The sequence below is a fragment of the Alosa pseudoharengus genome, unplaced genomic scaffold (genome assembly GCF_046254945.1).
Source record: "Alosa pseudoharengus isolate Yale_2024_CS ecotype anadromous, Long Island Sound unplaced genomic scaffold, YU_APseudo_1.1 YU_APseudo_1.1_scf_9, whole genome shotgun sequence".
NCBI lineage: Eukaryota > Metazoa > Chordata > Actinopteri > Clupeiformes > Clupeidae > Alosa > Alosa pseudoharengus.
This window is the reverse complement of record NW_027468881.1, coordinates 6,210,985-6,228,484: the sequence shown is the minus strand read 5'-3', so window position 1 is coordinate 6,228,484 and position 17,500 is coordinate 6,210,985. Positions and strand designations below refer to the sequence as shown.

The following is a 17,500-nucleotide window of genomic DNA, read 5'->3' as shown; positions in this document are numbered from 1 at the left end:
ACACACAGACACATTCTCATGTCTGCTTCGCTTTCTTCCTTTCTTTTTGTCTTTCTTTGTATTTCTTCTTTCCCTTCTTTCTCTCTCTTACATTCTTTCACTCTCTCTCTCTTTTACTCCCCCCTTCCCTTGCTCTCTCTCTTTTCTCTCCCTCCCTCCCTCCCTCTAAAGCAGTAATATATCAGTGCGGTGGGATTGGTATCCAGGAACAGTGTGCTTCCCACTGAGCCAAGCAGATGAGGGGAGAGAGCAGGCCTGCATTGTACATGACCCGGCCCTGCCAGAGCCAGAGAGAGAAAACGCTCACACAACATTATGGCACTGAGCGAGAGAGAGAGAGAGATGGAAAGAGAGAGGGGGGGGTAGAGAGAGGAAGAGAGAGAGCGAGGGAAAGACTGAGAAAGGGCGAGAGGGAGGGAGAGAAAAGGAAAGATAGTGAAAGGGGGAGAGAGGAAGAGAGTGAAGTAGAGAGAGAATGAAATACTGTGAAAGAGGGAGGGAGGGAGGGAGGGAGGGAGAGAGGAAAGGATCAGAAGAGCGCCAGCTTCACTGAGCCAACCTAAGAGAGCGGAACAAACGACAACTGAAAAAGAAAAATATATCCTGAAGAGATTCAGATTTCTGCGGCAAATGAGGGGCGGGTGGCTGGAGGTGTCGAGGGGGAGGGTTGAGCGGGGGCAGAATAACGAAAAAAGAGAGGGGGGGGGAAAAACCCTGGATCACATATCCTTCCATCCTTCCTTGTTTCAACAGCCCTGAAGTGGGAACCATTCTCAAGGCTCGCATTGATTTTTAAAATTCTCCGACATCAACTTGCAGATCTGTCTTGGGGGCTCCCGGCCGCGCGCACCTGATATCAACTTAATCCCCTCCTATGGCACAAGGCCAGCTGGGCTGCTGCGCTCCCGCCGCCACATAACTCATTCTGCTGATGACAGAACCCTTTTAGACTTCCTGTTACCAGGGTAATAATAAGGAAATCAGGCTTGCTCACTTGCTAACTCGCTTACTCGCTGTGGTGAAATGAAATAACACCAAATGAAATGGCCTTAGAAGTACAGGTAACGTATGCTTGCATACATGTGGATCCAATACGAGTGTGCTCTTTCCCTGCAGGCTGTTGGAGAGGGACGCTGCTCTAAGTGGAGATAGTGGGGCAGGGATTTGTTGACATACGGTGTGTGTTCACAGTCTGCCTGTGCAGTCTTCTATGGCACTTTTTTAAAAAAAAGCCTCTCAGCAGCTCCAGACTGGCACCGGGCACATGATCTGAAATGGCACTACCCAGAGGCGCCCTTGCCAGCTCTCATGGCGCAGTGTTCTCCTCTATGACCGTGACTCTGTGACATCACTTCCCTCCCTCTATTGTTCCCCTCCCTCCATCTCCCATACCTCTCCCATTACCAAGTACCAACACTCTAGGGCTGCACCGTTTGGGGAAAATATCTAATTGTGATTTTTCTGACAGATATTGTGATTGCGGTTTTTGAATGTCAGTTAATTGATTCAGTTTGATATTCCAAATTTAATCTCTTTAATTTGTGCCATCCCTGATTGGTGAGCACGCCTGGTGCACAAGAAGCACAGCACTCCTGACCGGCCATTACGCTCACAAATCAGATTTTCTGCGCAGCTCACACACTATGCACACTCACCAACCACAAGCGGCATAGTCAAGGAGGATGAAATTAATATAAAAATGTGATCAAATTAACTGTGCACGATTATTTGTAGCTTTTGCGATAGGGTAATTGTGTTGGTTCATACTGCGATTGCAATAACTGTGTAGCCCTGTAACACAAGATTCTACAATATCACAGACACAAACCAATGACTGACCAATGGTGACTGCAGAAGAAGATTGCCTCCCCTGCGGGCAGTGCCATGACCAGCCCGCTGAAGAATGAGCAGCTAACGTGGGCACAGCGGGCCTGGGGACGACATGCTGGGCAGAGCTCTGATCGGCCGGCAGATGGAGACGATGTGATGGGTCAGGGCACAGGGCATAATGCCCGCCTGCGCCCGCTGTGCCCTCTACCACCCTCATACCTGAGCTGGAGAGACTCTGCTCTCTCTGTCTCGCTCGCTTCATTCAAAACTAAATGGCTTTATTGACATGGCAAATAGCTGCATGTCCTGCCAAATGCATGTGTGCCATCTTAGGGCAAGGGGGAGATATTTGGGAGAGTGGTTTGTGATGCTAAGCACAGAGGGGGCCCGTGGGGGTTCTCACGATCACCAGTGACCCCTCTGCCTCCTCTCGTCCTCTGCTCTGTGCCCCATGCCGGGCACCATCCTGCCAGCCAGCCGGCTCGGGGGCACCCCTCCTGCACCTGACATCAACAGACTCGCCCGCCACCTATCAACAGTGATCGATCGCACAGGTCTACAGGGGGGACACTAGAAGACACACAGCAGCACTGGGCTCCTGCTCCACAGGACCCCACAGCACTGTGGAATGGAATCTCCCAGAGAATGCTGGGAATGCTTAGAATGTTTAATCAGTCACATGTTTTTCTTTTGCTCCTTTTTTTCTGAACACTTATCCATGGTTATTAACAAACCCAACCTCCAGCATCCTGTCTAACAAACCCAAGACAGGTAGCCTACGGTGGCGTCAGGAAGTCTGTTCAGTTTGGCTTGGCAGCATTCATGGCAACGCTATCACTAACACCGCTGGCACCGCCGCGGATAATGAACAACAAAAGAAGCCCCTAAATTTAAATCCAAATGACCATAAGGTTAGTTCTCCCAGCACCTTTTCATTTTCTGCACACCGTGCCATGAGCTGGGTCGTGGATGGGGGGTCGGGGGGGGGGGTTGAGAGGGTGAGAGCAGCAGCATGAGCTGGGCCGTGGATGGGGGGTCGGGGGGGTGAGCAGCGGCATTAGACACTTTCCTTCCCCTCCTTGGCTTCCTGGCATTCGCAGGCGCTCGCCTGCCTCTCCCCTCCTGCCACGAGTGGAACTCCGCGCAAGTGTTTAATTTTTCACGGCCTTGTGGCAGTTTTACGATTTCTGGCCAGATTTACGTATACATAAGAGAGGGCCACTTGCATCAATTATTTCCTGTATAAGGCAAGCAGGAGCACTAGGACTGATTCATCTGTTTTTTCCTTTCCCACTACTTTTTAAATAAAAACACACTTTCTGGCCAGCCACATTATCATGCAAACAAAGAAAAGGCTTTTTCTTTGAGAACAGACACAATGTTCAAATCACTGCAAAAGCATGATCATCATATCATCAAGCTTCGATTCATTTCCTATTTGTACATGCTCTGATCAAGGACAATAGACAAGCATTGAAAACAGGCCTCTGGTTTGTTAAGCACTTTTGAGAATAAACGTTGATGTTTCCCACTCCACCAAGTTTACCAAGCTCCTCCAGGAAAAAAGTCACCCAGTGAATCGCCATCAATGTGCCACAGCTGTGATGGCAGGACAATAACAGCACAGTAATGACTCTTCCTTTTGTGGGCTTTTCTCTATTGAATCCCAAGAGAGAGCGAGAGAGAGACAGAGAAAGAGAGAGAGAGAGAGAGAGAGAAAGAGAGAGAGAGAGAGAGAGAGAGAGAAAGAGAGAGCGAGAGAGAGACAGAGAAAGAGAGAGAGAGAGAGAGAGAGAGAGAGAGAGAGAGAGAGAGAGAGAGAGACAGAACAGCAGTGGTCTTCTCCATGACTCAAAGGGCCCTCTTGCGAGCCTCCTGCTTGGCCCTGATGTCTGGGGGAGGGCAGTGCAAGCCACAAGGCTTGTCTGCTGTCATGCTTGCTGGTATTGTGTGCCATGTCACACTCTCTGTGGCTGACACCATCTAACACATATACAAGCACACATACACACACACTCTCTCTCTCACACACACACACTCACACACACAAAGAGACTGTCCCAGACGCTTAGCTATGCTCAGCCACATCTTTGCGGAGAATAAACTTTTGGTTATGGCAGCGTTACAGTCTGACCGCTTCTCTTGAGTGTTGTGTGTAAGGGGCACCATACCACCATTGTTGCCGCCACCGTTTCCCCTGGAGGGTTTTGTTTACGTGACAGAATGCAGTGGCAGACAACCACAGCCCAGCTAATGGCAAGCTTAGGAATGCTTATTCCCCCAGTGCTCTGGGGGACGCCTGAAGACTATATCCAGCTCTTCTTTATTGAGTTATATCAAGGGTCTCTTGAGCAACGTTGAATCGCTCCCAAGAGCCTAAGCATAGCATTTGGATTCTCCGTATAGCATGTAATCCATAAACCTCAAGCTGACATTCTGCTGAAACAATTTTGGTGGACACAAAGGATTTATGAGTTCCTTGCTACAATAAAAAAGAAAAGAATATTACAAAAAAAAGAAAAAAAAACTGATTCTAGCAAAGACTAATCTCTGGAGATCCATGACACACAATAACAAAAATCAAAGTCTGTCCAAGCAATTGGCTATCCACAGGTCTGTCTGAAAGTGCCAACACGCTGCAATCTGACTGGCCCTCTAAAATGCACTGCTGTTTGACTTGTCATCCATTTAAATCAAAGCAATAGCAGCCGGAAGACTAAGACTTACTGTATGACAAACAGTCTCTTCTAGAGTGGTAACAGCTTTGAACACAAAAAAATGGGAATAGCATTTAGCACATCAGAAGCGCAAAAGCAGACTAGCATCGATAGAAAGAGTGCTAGAGGTATATAAGAGTCAATTAATCAATCAGCCTCCTTGCACAGCTTAATCCATCTGCCCAGACAGAGCCACTGACGTTTATTATGGTTTTCTGTGGGCTGCTGCTGAAGCCTTTCCAAAGGATTAAGATGGAAAAACTCTCAGTTATGTGGGTTGAAATTTCCTCTAGTGCTTCTCTGTGACATGTCATGGCAAGCTTAGGAGAAGTGTCCTGGCTGAGATGGTTCCAGAACGATCCAGCGAAGAGGGGGAGGGGTGTGCGGGCTGGGGGTGTCTAAAATAAGGTCACAGGTTTCTGGACGTGAAGCCAACATGGATGGTCAGTCACACACACACACACACACACACACACACACACACACACTCAGACCCCGCCGCTTTGGCATGAAACACACATCTCCCCGACAACAAGCCAAATGCGGTCCAGCACAACGAAGAACGACCATCAAAAGCTCTCGCATTTAATTCAAACAACATGGGCAAAAAGTTTGAATGTCATTCTGGTTGTTTAAAACGAGAACAAAAGAGCGAGCTTGTTGTCCTCTTACCCAATTTGGCCTGGATGTACCGGCTCTAATCTATCTTTGGTGCTCAAGGGAAACTGTCTGAATCTTTTGCGGTTTGCACTTAATACTCCTGATCACTTATCAGCCTATTGAGTAACAAGAGCAAAATCAGATCCAGCCATGTTTTACACAAAAAAAGACTTTTTGGAGATTTAATTGCAAACATCAGCTCGAGCATCTCCTTGGCCATGAGTCAAATGACTACTCGGAGAACGTCACATAAATCACATAAGGCACACACACACACACACACACACAGCGGGGGGAAGAATGTTCTCTGCTATAAATTCAACAGGTCGCAAAAAAGACCCAGACATAAGTGTACTATGACAGCGTAAAAACTGCGGTCAGTTTCAAGAGAGGCTTCAACAACTTTTTTGTGTTCAAAGGCTTTTTTTGTGTTGTCCCCCACTCACTTTTCTCTGTGAACACTTTTTCTGCCCTCTTAAGAGACCCCCCTATGGAAAGACGACCGCGGTTCTCCTCTCTGTTTTTTTCTCTCACCAGAATCCACTCCATTCCATCCCACTTCTCTCTCTCTCTCTCTCTCTCTCTCTCTCTCTCTATCTCTCTCCGTATTTTTGAGGCCTGGTGGGAGTTGAGTTAATAGCCCCTCGCTCGCCCCCTTTCCCAAAAGTAGACAGAGCTGTTAAACAGCCCCTCAATGCCAAGAGTGTGTGTGTTTTTTCTCCCCTCTCCATCTCTCCATTGCTGTCAGAAATGTGTCCGTCTGAATTAGGCAGCGCTGTGAGTTGGACTGCACGGAGAGCTCCACTAGAAGCTCCTCTACAGCATGCATACAAAGTGTTGGCTAAACCAGTCCAATGCAGTCTGGCCAGTGTACCATAAGCATGTTTCTGACTTCTCACACAAAATAACACACAATAATATGCTCACACAAATGCTCACATACATACACAAACACCCCTATATATGCACAAACACAAATATACATTACACACAGACATACACAAACTCGCATGCTCACTCAAAGACAAATTTCCCATAGCTTGCAAAGGATTGATGTAGTTGTGAAGTCCTATCACTACTAAGCTTATGAACAGACACAAATATACATGCGCGTGCACACACACACACACACACACACACACACACACACACACACACACACACACACACACACACACACGCCTACTGACGGACACATTTTGCTGTGCACAGTGCTTATGTGGTGTAGTGCAGTGTAGTGCAGTGTACTGTAGTGCAGCCTAGTGTGGTGTAGTGGTGAGTTCCTATCTCATTACTAAGCCCTCCCCTCCCCTTTGCTTCTCCACAGGTTTCTCAGATGTAAAAACGGTATGTCACGCGTGTCCAGAGATTTTAGAGTGCCGCGCCGAAAACGCCGCCGTGCGCTGCCACATCAAAGCCGGCTCCCAGAGACAAGGGTGTCATTTGCCACGGCACTTTAGTCTCATCTAATCCACACTACTCCGCAGCCTACGGCAAGGCCTCAGCTAATAAAGTACACACTTATCAAGCAAAGTAGGGAATGTGTATGTGTGTGTGCGTGTGTGTGTGTGTGTGTGTGTGTGTGTGTGGGTTGGGAGGTGGGATCTAGGGGGGTGGGGGTTGATGTGTGCGCATTATGTGTGTGTGGGTAACACTTTACTTGACGGGTGAGTTCATAACACATTCATAGCAGCTGTCATAAACTGCACATAAATCATTCATGACTGTTTCATGAGACATGACTCAGTGTTACCTGTGTGGGTGTGTGTGTGTGTGTGTGTGTGTGTGTGTGTGTGTGTGTGTGTGTGTGTGTGTGTGTGTGTTTATGTGCTTGGATGTGGGGTGGGGGGCTGCATGTGTCAAGTGTCTGTTTTGGGGTAAATGTGTGTGTGGTGTGTATACTCTATGTGTGCACGTATGGATGTGTGTGGTGTATGTGTGTGTGAATCGCAGTGCTGTGAGTTGCATGCTCACCATGATTGTCGTTTTCAGAGCTGCCCGTGTGGGCCGTCTCAGGGGGATGCGTCTGCTTGGGAGGCCGGCCCTTGGCCACCCCTGACGGGGGCTTCCCTAGTCGGGCTCCACTGGACGTCTCCATGCCTGCAGGGGTCAGGGAAACAAGCTCAGCCTCAAGAAATACAAGCAAGCCATTACAATCACAGTGAAGTGTGTGTCCATACACACACTCATTAAATGTTCATGGCATAACCCAAATGCACACATGTAGAATGCATGTACGCAGACAAAAACACAACTAGGCACCCTGCCACACACAAACATTTACACACATACACACACACACACACACACACACACACACACAGAAGTACCTTATAAAAACATGAACAATATCTATCTAGTGAAGTACGGTCATCTCAGTTTGGAGGGGAAAAGGAACACCTGGTTCTGACTAACTCTCAACAACCACCTGATGTGTCCATATCAATACACCATTTAATATCAACACTGTTAAAGAACGTCCCTTCCAGTTGCCCTTCTGTATGTATGTGTCTGTGTCTGTGTGAATGGTGAATGAGATGTGTGTGTGTGTGGGTGTGTGTGGGTGTGTGTGTGTGCGTGTGTGTGGGTGTTCTGTAATAAATAGTGACCGCTTATTCAGCTCAGTCACAGACGGCAGTTGGGTTGCGTGTCCTTGAATGGCCTGCGGCCGGTGAGAAGCGTTTTCATCTCGCTTCATTCAAAGGAGCCTTGAGTATCTCAGGTATCAACTCCAGAGGCTCCACGGCTCGCTCGTTATTTCATGCCCCCGTAATCACTCAGCCAACCCCCCCCCCGCCCCCCTCCCACTCCCCTCTTACTCCCCTCTCCTGCCCCCTCTCCCGACAGCCATTCACCCTCCACCCGGCGCCCATAAGCACATAGCCTATTTAATGGATTATACGGTAATTCAGGACGATATCTGCCACCTACTCCATCCCTGACTGCCATAACCAAATTCATTCCATTCAACGCTGGCGTGAAAAGAATAGACATGCACAGACGAACGAATAAAGGGTGGGGGTGGGGGGGGGGTGATGTGGGGGGTACTCTGACTGTCTCTGTCTGATCAGAGACCATCAATCCTGGAGAGGAATCGGCGGCAGTGGTATGCTAATGGATGGGGTCTGACAATGAGTAATTAAAATAAACAGGATTGATTATGGCGAAACCATGGCTTCCCATTAGCACGCATTAACGTCACTTCAGCGCTCGATTAGAACGGGCCCAAAAAGGTCAGGCCGTTTTTGACGCCTTTCAGGGGGGTTTAACTCGCTAACTAAATGGCCCCTCAACGTCATGCCTCTTTCACCCGTTTAGAGATAGCCATGATAGCATTCAACAAAGAGGCTACACACGTACCCACTCATTCATTCACACATTCACACATACCCATGCCACTCTGTCTCACACACACACACACACAAACACACACAGACACACACGTTCATACATTTATCAAAATCACATGAAGTCTCAGGCCTGCATGAACATGACAGATTATAATGGAGAACAGCTGAAAAGCAGAGCTATGCTGATAAGCCAATATGTTTATAAAATCACTGCCATAAATTTCATGTCATGTTTAATTTATGAAACTGTATGCATACTGTGCATAAAAGCACACACACACATACACAGACATACAGTTATACGCACATGGATGAACATAGACACACACACAGAAAAACACAAACACACACTCACAAACAAATACACACACACACACACACACACACACACACACTAACACACACAGTGCTGGTTCAGAGAGGAGGCCGTCCGCCTTTAGCATGACTTGAGAGAGGGCGGCCTCTTCCCACACATATCACTGCTTCCTGTCTGTACCTCAAGCTGTAGAAGAATCCTGCTGAGAGTATAAGAGAGCCTTGCAGCTGACGCTGCCAGAAAGATGGACTGTGTGTGTGAGTGTGAGTGTGTGTGTGTGTGTGTGTGTGAGTGTGTGTGTGTGTGTGTGTGTGTGTATGTGTGAGTGTGTGTGTGTGTGTGTGTGTGTGTGTGTGTGTGTGTGTGTGTCTGTGTGTGTGGGGCTCGAGCAGGGAGTGCAGGGGTGGGTGTTTGGCTGAGTGGGCCACACAGGACAATTCCCTGCTCTGTCTACCATGATGAAGACAAAAAAAATAAAAAAATAAAAACCCCACACCATCGCCACTGCTCGAAGGTACTCAGCCTGTCAGCTGGCTGCTAAAAACCACAAGCCAGGCGGGCAACAACCAGAGAAGAACAGAACCCAGACGCGACCAGACCCACTCACAAGGCCCATGCAGCATAACCGAAAGTTGGTGGGAGCCTGAATCTGAGTGCCAAGCGAAGCACTGTAACATTATCAGCGCACATTTGGGGGCTAACTACATTATCCCACATTATCTAACAACATTATCCACTGAGACATATGTGATCATCTCAGCTGTTACGGCTAACTGCTCCTCCCCTCCCGAGCCAAATTCGTCCTACAGAGAGGAAAAGAGTAATAGGATGATATAAAAAACAGCTGGTAAGTGTAATAGCTGAGGTATTTGGGGAATTTAACGACACAAACACACACAATATCACTCACACACACATACATGTACACACACACACACACACACACAGACTACACAATGGGATAAGTGGACAGACATGCTTACATTCTTGAACACAATCTTGAACTCGATTATTTGACACAAGTTGAACAGAAATACACATGACATAACATACTAACCCTGGAGAATGTGTATGATGTGGACTGTTTTTCAGACACTTTTGTCAACGCTCCAATTTCATTCTTGTCTTCTCATATGAGCCATTTTAAGCAAACTTCAGAGGTATTGTTTGTTTATTTAACTGTTATTCGTAAATAATCAAACGGATCGTGCGCTTCATTTCTTGAAGGCCACACCTACCTGGAAAGCTGGAGCCACCCAACACGAGTGGCCGGGTGACCCGGGTCACCCACGTGGGGTCAGGCTGTAGCCTACTCTTCGCTCGGTGCCTTTTGATGTTACATGGCAATCACACCTGCCGCCGTCCCGTGAGCCGGGTTCGTTGCGGACAGACAGCCGTCACGGTCGGTAGCCACGCTCCTAGCCCCCGCTGTGTATCCGCGGAGGAACAGTGAGGAGGGGATGACGAAGAAAATGAAGAAAACCAGCAAAGGGGGAAAGGAAATGCAAATTAAATAACCTGAACACTTTCACCTTATTGCCAGACTCGCTCGTCTCTTTCCTTCATTAATATGTAAACCACGAGGTACCGCTTTAACCTCAACCCTGTCGTTAAAAACGAACTCCAGAAATGTCAAAAAGCAGGAGACAGAGGATAGAAACGACGTCGACTCCTTAAAGAAAATAATAAAATAGAAGAAGCTTTTATAGGCAGTGAAGCAAAATGGCGACTTTAATACGAAGGAGGAGTAAAAAAAATCCTTGCGCTGGAGCTAAAGGGAGCCACAAAAATATGTTTAGTGCAGTAATTTTCGACAGCTGCGAGAGTTGGTTAGAGTAAAAGAAAAAGAAGCGGTGGAAATTGGTCAGAAAGGCTCAGTCGCGTTCGATTTCGATGCAGTCTTCGATTCCTTACCTCTGGATTATGGCTATTTTTTATACGGATATTATCTTCGCGGCCGAGTACAGTAATACAGTAATGTGTGCCTGGTCATGCGCGTATCCACTCTCCCGTTGACAGTTGTAACTACAGTCTGGAGCCAACTTGCAAACTCTCGCGTTATTATTTGTATTTTTTTAATCGAGCAAATAATATTCCTATTCTGCTTAATAAAATCCAATACGAATCTGACCGTTTGATGCGGCTCGCCCGACGTAATGCCGCTCGGTCATGACGAAAAGGGTTAGGCTAAATTCTCAGCTAGGCTAACCAATATAATCTAATATTGTTGCATGGCCAGATATTTTCCGTTGCCACGGAAAGTAGCTCATGAGACCCAGAGACAAACACATTGATTATTGACGGCGTGCAACGTCGGTCGACTTTCTAGAAATATCTATTTTAACAAGCAAAGGGAAGTAGCTAATAGCGCATGCATTCCACAATATGAACTTAATGACTTTCTGTTTTCTGTCCTGTTTGGGTCAATTCTAATTTCACTTACTAACTTAGTAATAAAGGCCATGGAGTCTTAAAGTTTAGTCATTTTAATATCTATACTGTCAGATTCAGGCCCTTGCCCTGATCATTCAATTCTCTTAATCTATGCATTTGTTGATACTATATGACATGCCAATTGGTGCCTCAGGAGTACTACACCAATTAATGGTAGCTGTCAAATTCTTAAGGCTTTAATAACTATGTCTGTGCAGTACCTGGCCTTGATATTATTGACCCATTCATGAATAAACTTGGCAAGGCCAAACCAAAGTGTTCTGAGTATATCAGTATTTCTAATTTATGATTCCCAAACTCATGCTACTACTTACAGCGACCTAGTAGATAAGATGACCCATAAATTGATTTCTCCCAGACAATGACGTAATCTAGCTACATTCCATAGTTTTCAGGTTTACCAGTAGATGGCGCCACACACCACGATATTGCATAGACGTGTTGATGACGTTTGAGTACAAGGTTCATATCAGTCAACTTATAAATCTTGACTCATGACGATTCATAATCTTATCATGTTTTGTATTATTGACATTGTAACTGACACAAAGTATAGGCAGAATAATTCTAGTGTGAAGGCTATTACTACTTTCTCTAGAGAGCAATGGCATTGCTGATTCCCCCTTTTTTCCCTGATTGCTGTTTAGATAAGACAATGAAAGATAATACCTCTCAACGATTGGCTGCTATCTGTTCCTTCAATGCTTTGCATTACTTATTTAAAATGTATTTATCATTCCAAAGTGTATTTAAGCATTAATCCACTTGGTGGCAGTGTTATCCACAAAACCTGGCATGACTGAAAGATTTTCAGGTATGAAATAAGTAGGGCCAAATAAGTGTGTAACAGTTGAGGCATGTAGCGTGCAAGTATATCTCCAACTTTAACATAGGCTACCCATGACAATGAGAAAAACATCCTAGGACTCAGAGATTCCTGGTTAATTCTCCATGTGATGTGATGTGACATTATTAGAAATACAAACCATTCATGTGAATGTGTGTTCATTTCTAATACAACAGCCTATATTCTCTCCAGAGTTCTGAGGCGATTTGTCAATGATTTAGATTACTTCCAACAGTCCCTTGACGCCTGTGCTAAAAATTGAACCTCTGTTTGAATCAAATGAGACTGAGGGCACTGCGCAAGGGAGATAAAGTTTCAAATGAGACTGAGGGCACTGCGCAAGGGAGACAAAGGTGAAATATGACTGGCTGTGTCTACCTTCTCAAATCACTGGTGGCGTTGTATTGGCAATTTATGTCAGACTTTGTGTCTGATGTTTATGCCCTATACATTCCAAGTCTAGCTAAATTACGCAGCAGCACTGAAGGTATCCATCCTCATCTTGGTCATCATGACCCTGCCTTCTCAGGACGGTGTAAATATTTCCTGTATCCTGTAAGTATTGTCTCATGTACGAATATAAGAAATTATAATTAGCAAATTTGACAAATCATAACTAGTAGCCTAATTATTTGTGAATGAAGATATATCACATGATTTCTGACACTGATTTGCACTTAACTTTCTCCTTGCTGATGTTATCTGACCAACCATAAAAATAGTCACGTTTAGCCCACTTTTCTCTCAAGAGCTCTGTAGTGAGTGACAGATTTGTTGTCTTTAGATCTAAACTGACAGGTGATAAATAGGTACAGACTGGGAAGAGATATGGATTGGGTCTGTGTGTCACCCATGAGAGCCGGTTAGGGCGTGTGTTCACATAACTGTGTCTGAACAGTGAGTAATGGAAGGGGGACATGTCACCTTTCAAGCAGAGAGCTTGTTTTCCGTCTCTGTGTCACTGAACACATTATACAGTTACAGCAGCACCTTACAGCAGCACCCCAGGGAGATATGTGCTCGTGTATGTCTCTCAATGATGTTATCTCTTATGAGATATGCTGTTGCTTTCTGTTTTCAAAATGCCCATGAACATTTGTTTTACGCACACGCACAAGTGTACATGCACACACACACACACACACACACACACACACACACACACACACACACCAAACACACACACATACTGCACACACACACACACACACACACACACATTTCAGATCATAATAACCTCCAACATGAATATACATTGCGAGAAAATGGATATATAGATAGATAGATAGATAGATACTTTATTGATCCTCAGGGGAAATTCAAGGTCTTAGTAGCATACAGACAACACACACACATTCACTAACAGCAGAAAAAGTAATTAAAAGTATATAATATAAGAACACAACTAAGCAGTAAGGACAGTAGAAGATAAAGAATATACTAAATATACTAAAATACAAATAACTAACACTTCATCTAAATCAATTCTAAAAGCAGTATCCACATAGTGGTGATTAATCAATCAAGAGGCGCTTGCAATGACTGAGGCAGGGACTGAGCCTGTGATTCTCAATCATCAGAATCAATCAGAATTCCCACATGTAACCTACATGAGACCCTAAAGAGTAACATAGGCAAGTCATGACACTTGACACTTTAAGTTGACACTTTGAGGCTGACTTACACATTTGTTGCTGTTGAATGTCACATGAATAATGTGTTGGTTTGTTTTTCTCTTCCTCTCTCATGCCACCCCATCCCCTGAAGTTCCCTATCAGCAGAGAGGGTGCTTTATCATTTATAAATACACCAGTAATTAAGGCACGGAGACGTTCCACGTCATGCGCTAATTGCCTCTTGCGGTGGCTAGGAGAGAGTGTGTGAGAGTGTGTGTGTGAGAGAGGAAGCCATGCGCCCCTTAATGAGCTGTCCGTCGTCATGACTCACACTCAGTGGTGCAGCGCCCTGATGCTTGAAGGCGTGTGGGGACACCAGGTGCCAGGTGTGATACATGCAAACACACACACACACACACACACACACACACACACACACACACACACACACACAGACAGACACACACACACACACAGACAGACACACTCACAAACACACACACACTCTCTCTCACACACACACACATCTCAAGGACCGTCTCTTTTGGGGTTCTGCCACCTCCTCCTCCTGGCTCTCGCACAACAGATGCTCCTGCAATCCCCCCAGCTCCTCGCACTTCTGTGGGAGCGGTCGCTGGAGAGGAGGTGGTGGTGAGGTGTGGGAAGATTAGGATGGAGGGAGGGCGGAAGAGAATTAGTGACAGGCAGAGAACAGAGGGCCCTGATGACCTCCACCACTGTTACTCTGTGACAACCAGGAGATTAGAGAGGGGGATGAGAGAGAGAGAGGGAGGGAGAGAGGGATGGAAAGAGGAAGAGGGAGAGATGGGAAACAAATGACAGGAGAGTGAAAGGACAAGAGAAATATATGCAAAAGTGTCTCAAAGTCTCAAAGAGAAAGCTAAGACTTCAGTTTATGTCCACACACACACACACAAAACAGAAGGACAGCGTAAAGTATGAGCGATAAGGGCTATAAGAATGAGTGCAGTAGGATAGAACACAATGTGCTTGTTTATTTGTTTTTGTTTATTTGTGCTTATTTGTTTGTGGGTGACTGAGTTTGTTTTGAAAGACGAGACAAGAGAAGAGACAGAAGGAGACAAACACAGACCAAAACAAATATTAATGAAAGATCTAGCCAGCCTCATCTGAGAGTATGAGAATTAAGTTGAAATGAGAGGGCAGCCAACGATGAAAGGAAGGAAAATGGATTGTTTTGGACACTACTACTTTTATCCCCCCCCCACCCCCATCTCTCTCTCTCTGGGTGATTCATTGTCAACTGAAGAGTCTGTGATTAGGCCTGTTTGCTTGTGTGCAGTTAATAAAGGAGGAAGTGAATGAAAAGACAGTTTCACTGGGGAGACATTTATCAAACTGAACCAGTACCCTCACCTTCTCAATACAGAGACAAGCACCAAGAGAGAGTACGTTCTGGCAGGCAAACAGGAGGACAAGAGACTAGGTGAGGTAACACTGTACTTTAATTAAAAAAGAGAAATTTTTTCTCCAACATCCCGCACAGTTCATAATTCATGTCTGTAAAGGAGATTAATACATTAACATCTCTAAAGTTTTGCATAACAACGTTTAGCTACACCCCATTAAGTTTCCGAACCCTGATCCTTTACGTACAAAAAATGTATAATAATAATGTTAATGAAGTTGGTCTGCTTTGAGCATCATGATTCATATTATTCATGTTTGTAATGTGTGAATATACAATGTATACAGTTGTACATTTTGAATTGACAATACTTTCTGTTGGCTGAATGTAAGGACAGTTTACTTAATGTTGGGGAACACAAATATAAAAAACCTGTTGTCATTCCATCTGGGAAACTTTCCCTCATGTTTTGTAATGCTTAATTTCCGTAGATCAGATACAATTGATGTCAAACCAGTCCTGGTCTTTAAGATTGGTGGATAGCTGGCTTAATCATTCACTAAATGAGAAGATGACTGGACACATCATTCACTAAATGAGAAGATGTCTGGACACATCATTCTTATTTTGTGTTCCCATTAGATAGCCAGGTGTTACACTGAGGACCTCGAGACTCGTGAATCACAGTGTCCCACACAGTAAGTCCAGCTATACTCCTCACACAGGCATGTGGTCAGGAAGGGTCACAGTGACAAGGGTCACATTCTCTTCCACAGACTTAACTGCACTTGGCCATGTTTGTCTTTCACAACATTAAAAAATGCATTGGTTATTAAATTAGACAGGAACAGGGTGATGTGGAGGGGACTTCTCATGGGAGCTAATCAAGGATAATCAATGGAGAACATAACACACTACTGTACTTGAAAGAAAAAAAATAAATTCTCACTGGTTTTGGATAGCCAACTCACTGACTCTTTCCATAATTTCTCCACATGGTCTGTTTTGACTATTATTGCTTCAACGAACGCCTAGGACAAGACTTAAAGCTCAGAAGATGCTATCTACCATACACCAAACTGTAATGATCATTATTCTGCCAGCAATGCAGTTATAGACACATAATTACACACCTCTATGTTTTGTGTCTGTCTTTAGGGCTCAAATATAGATATATGTCTGTTACAGAGGGTTGTTCATTCTGTACAATAAAGACATTGGGTAGCTATGTATGTAGGTCTGTAGCTATGTCAAGTATACCTTCCATGAGGAGGTGTGTTAGAAAAAAAGTGGTTTAATGGTAAGTGCTTTGAGAATGGGTAAACATTGGAAATAACTGTCAAAGCACAATACATTAAAACCTATATGCTTTCAGCCCGAAAACCTGAGATGAGAAATACATTGTTGTCTATGGTGAATGTATGGTTCAGTGGTATTGACATTCATTATGGCATCTGTATGTAACATTGCACACCAACTGCGTTTCATTCATTTACCAACTGCACAAGTGCGGTATCAACATATCAGTACAGATAAATTATAAACACAAGATAGAAAGAGAGAAATAACTTTTTACAGCAAATTGTGGCATGACATGACACGACTAATCCCACAGATTTGTGCACACACTTTGTCAGTTTGTCTCTCTAATCTCTGTTCAGTGTGTCGGCACAAAGAGTACCAGAGAATAGTTCATCAGGAAACACAGACGCAGGCAACTTGGAGACACTTGTTGTTGTTGTTGTTGTTGTTGTTGTTGTTGTTGTTGTCGTTGTCGTCGTCGTCGTCGTCTTTTCTTATTGTCTTCATGGAATTATAAATCAAAAAAGATCTGCAGACTCTTATCATGTCTCGTTTCCCAGAATTCAGTGAAGCTCTTCTGTGATGGGGTGGGGTGTGTGTGTGTGTACTGTGTGAGTGTTGGGGGGGGGGTTGTTGCAGATACCTGCTGAGAGAGACTGGGGAGATGGTGTGTGTATGTGCATTTATGTGTGTCTGCCTCTCTCTCTCTCTCTCTCTGCCCGTGTGTTTGTGTGTGAGAGAGAGAGAGAGAGAGAGAGAGAGAGAGAGAGTTGAGAGAGAGAGAGAGAGAGAGAGAGTTGAGAGAGAGAGAGAGAGAGAGAGAGAGAGTTGAGAGGGAGCTGGTCTGGCAGTCTGGTGGTTCAGGAGGCAGCTCATCAATGTGGCCTGATTCATGGCCTCCCCCCTCTCGAGCGTCTCCGTACTGGCCTCCTGCTCCAGCCACCACTGACCACACCACTCCAGCAGCACCCCGCATAAATAACCTGGGAAAGGAGGAATAAAACACAGACAGAAAGAC

The 17,500-nt window shown here is 45.2% G+C and overlaps 1 protein-coding gene across 1 annotated transcript in view; it reads right to left on the bottom strand.

The window, feature by feature from the left end:
• znf512b (zinc finger protein 512B) overlaps window positions 1-10,781 on the bottom strand; it is a 54,170-nt gene extending 43,389 nt beyond the window's left edge. The window contains exons 1-2 of the mRNA XM_076275638.1: window positions 10,112-10,781; window positions 7,182-7,307 (exon numbers count right to left, since the gene is read on the bottom strand). Of these exons, the coding sequence (XP_076131753.1) occupies window positions 7,182-7,305 (124 nt within the window). The 5' untranslated portion in view covers window positions 7,306-7,307; window positions 10,112-10,781. The remainder of the gene's footprint in view (window positions 1-7,181; window positions 7,308-10,111) is intronic.
• Between the last annotated feature and the right edge of the window lie 6,719 nt (window positions 10,782-17,500).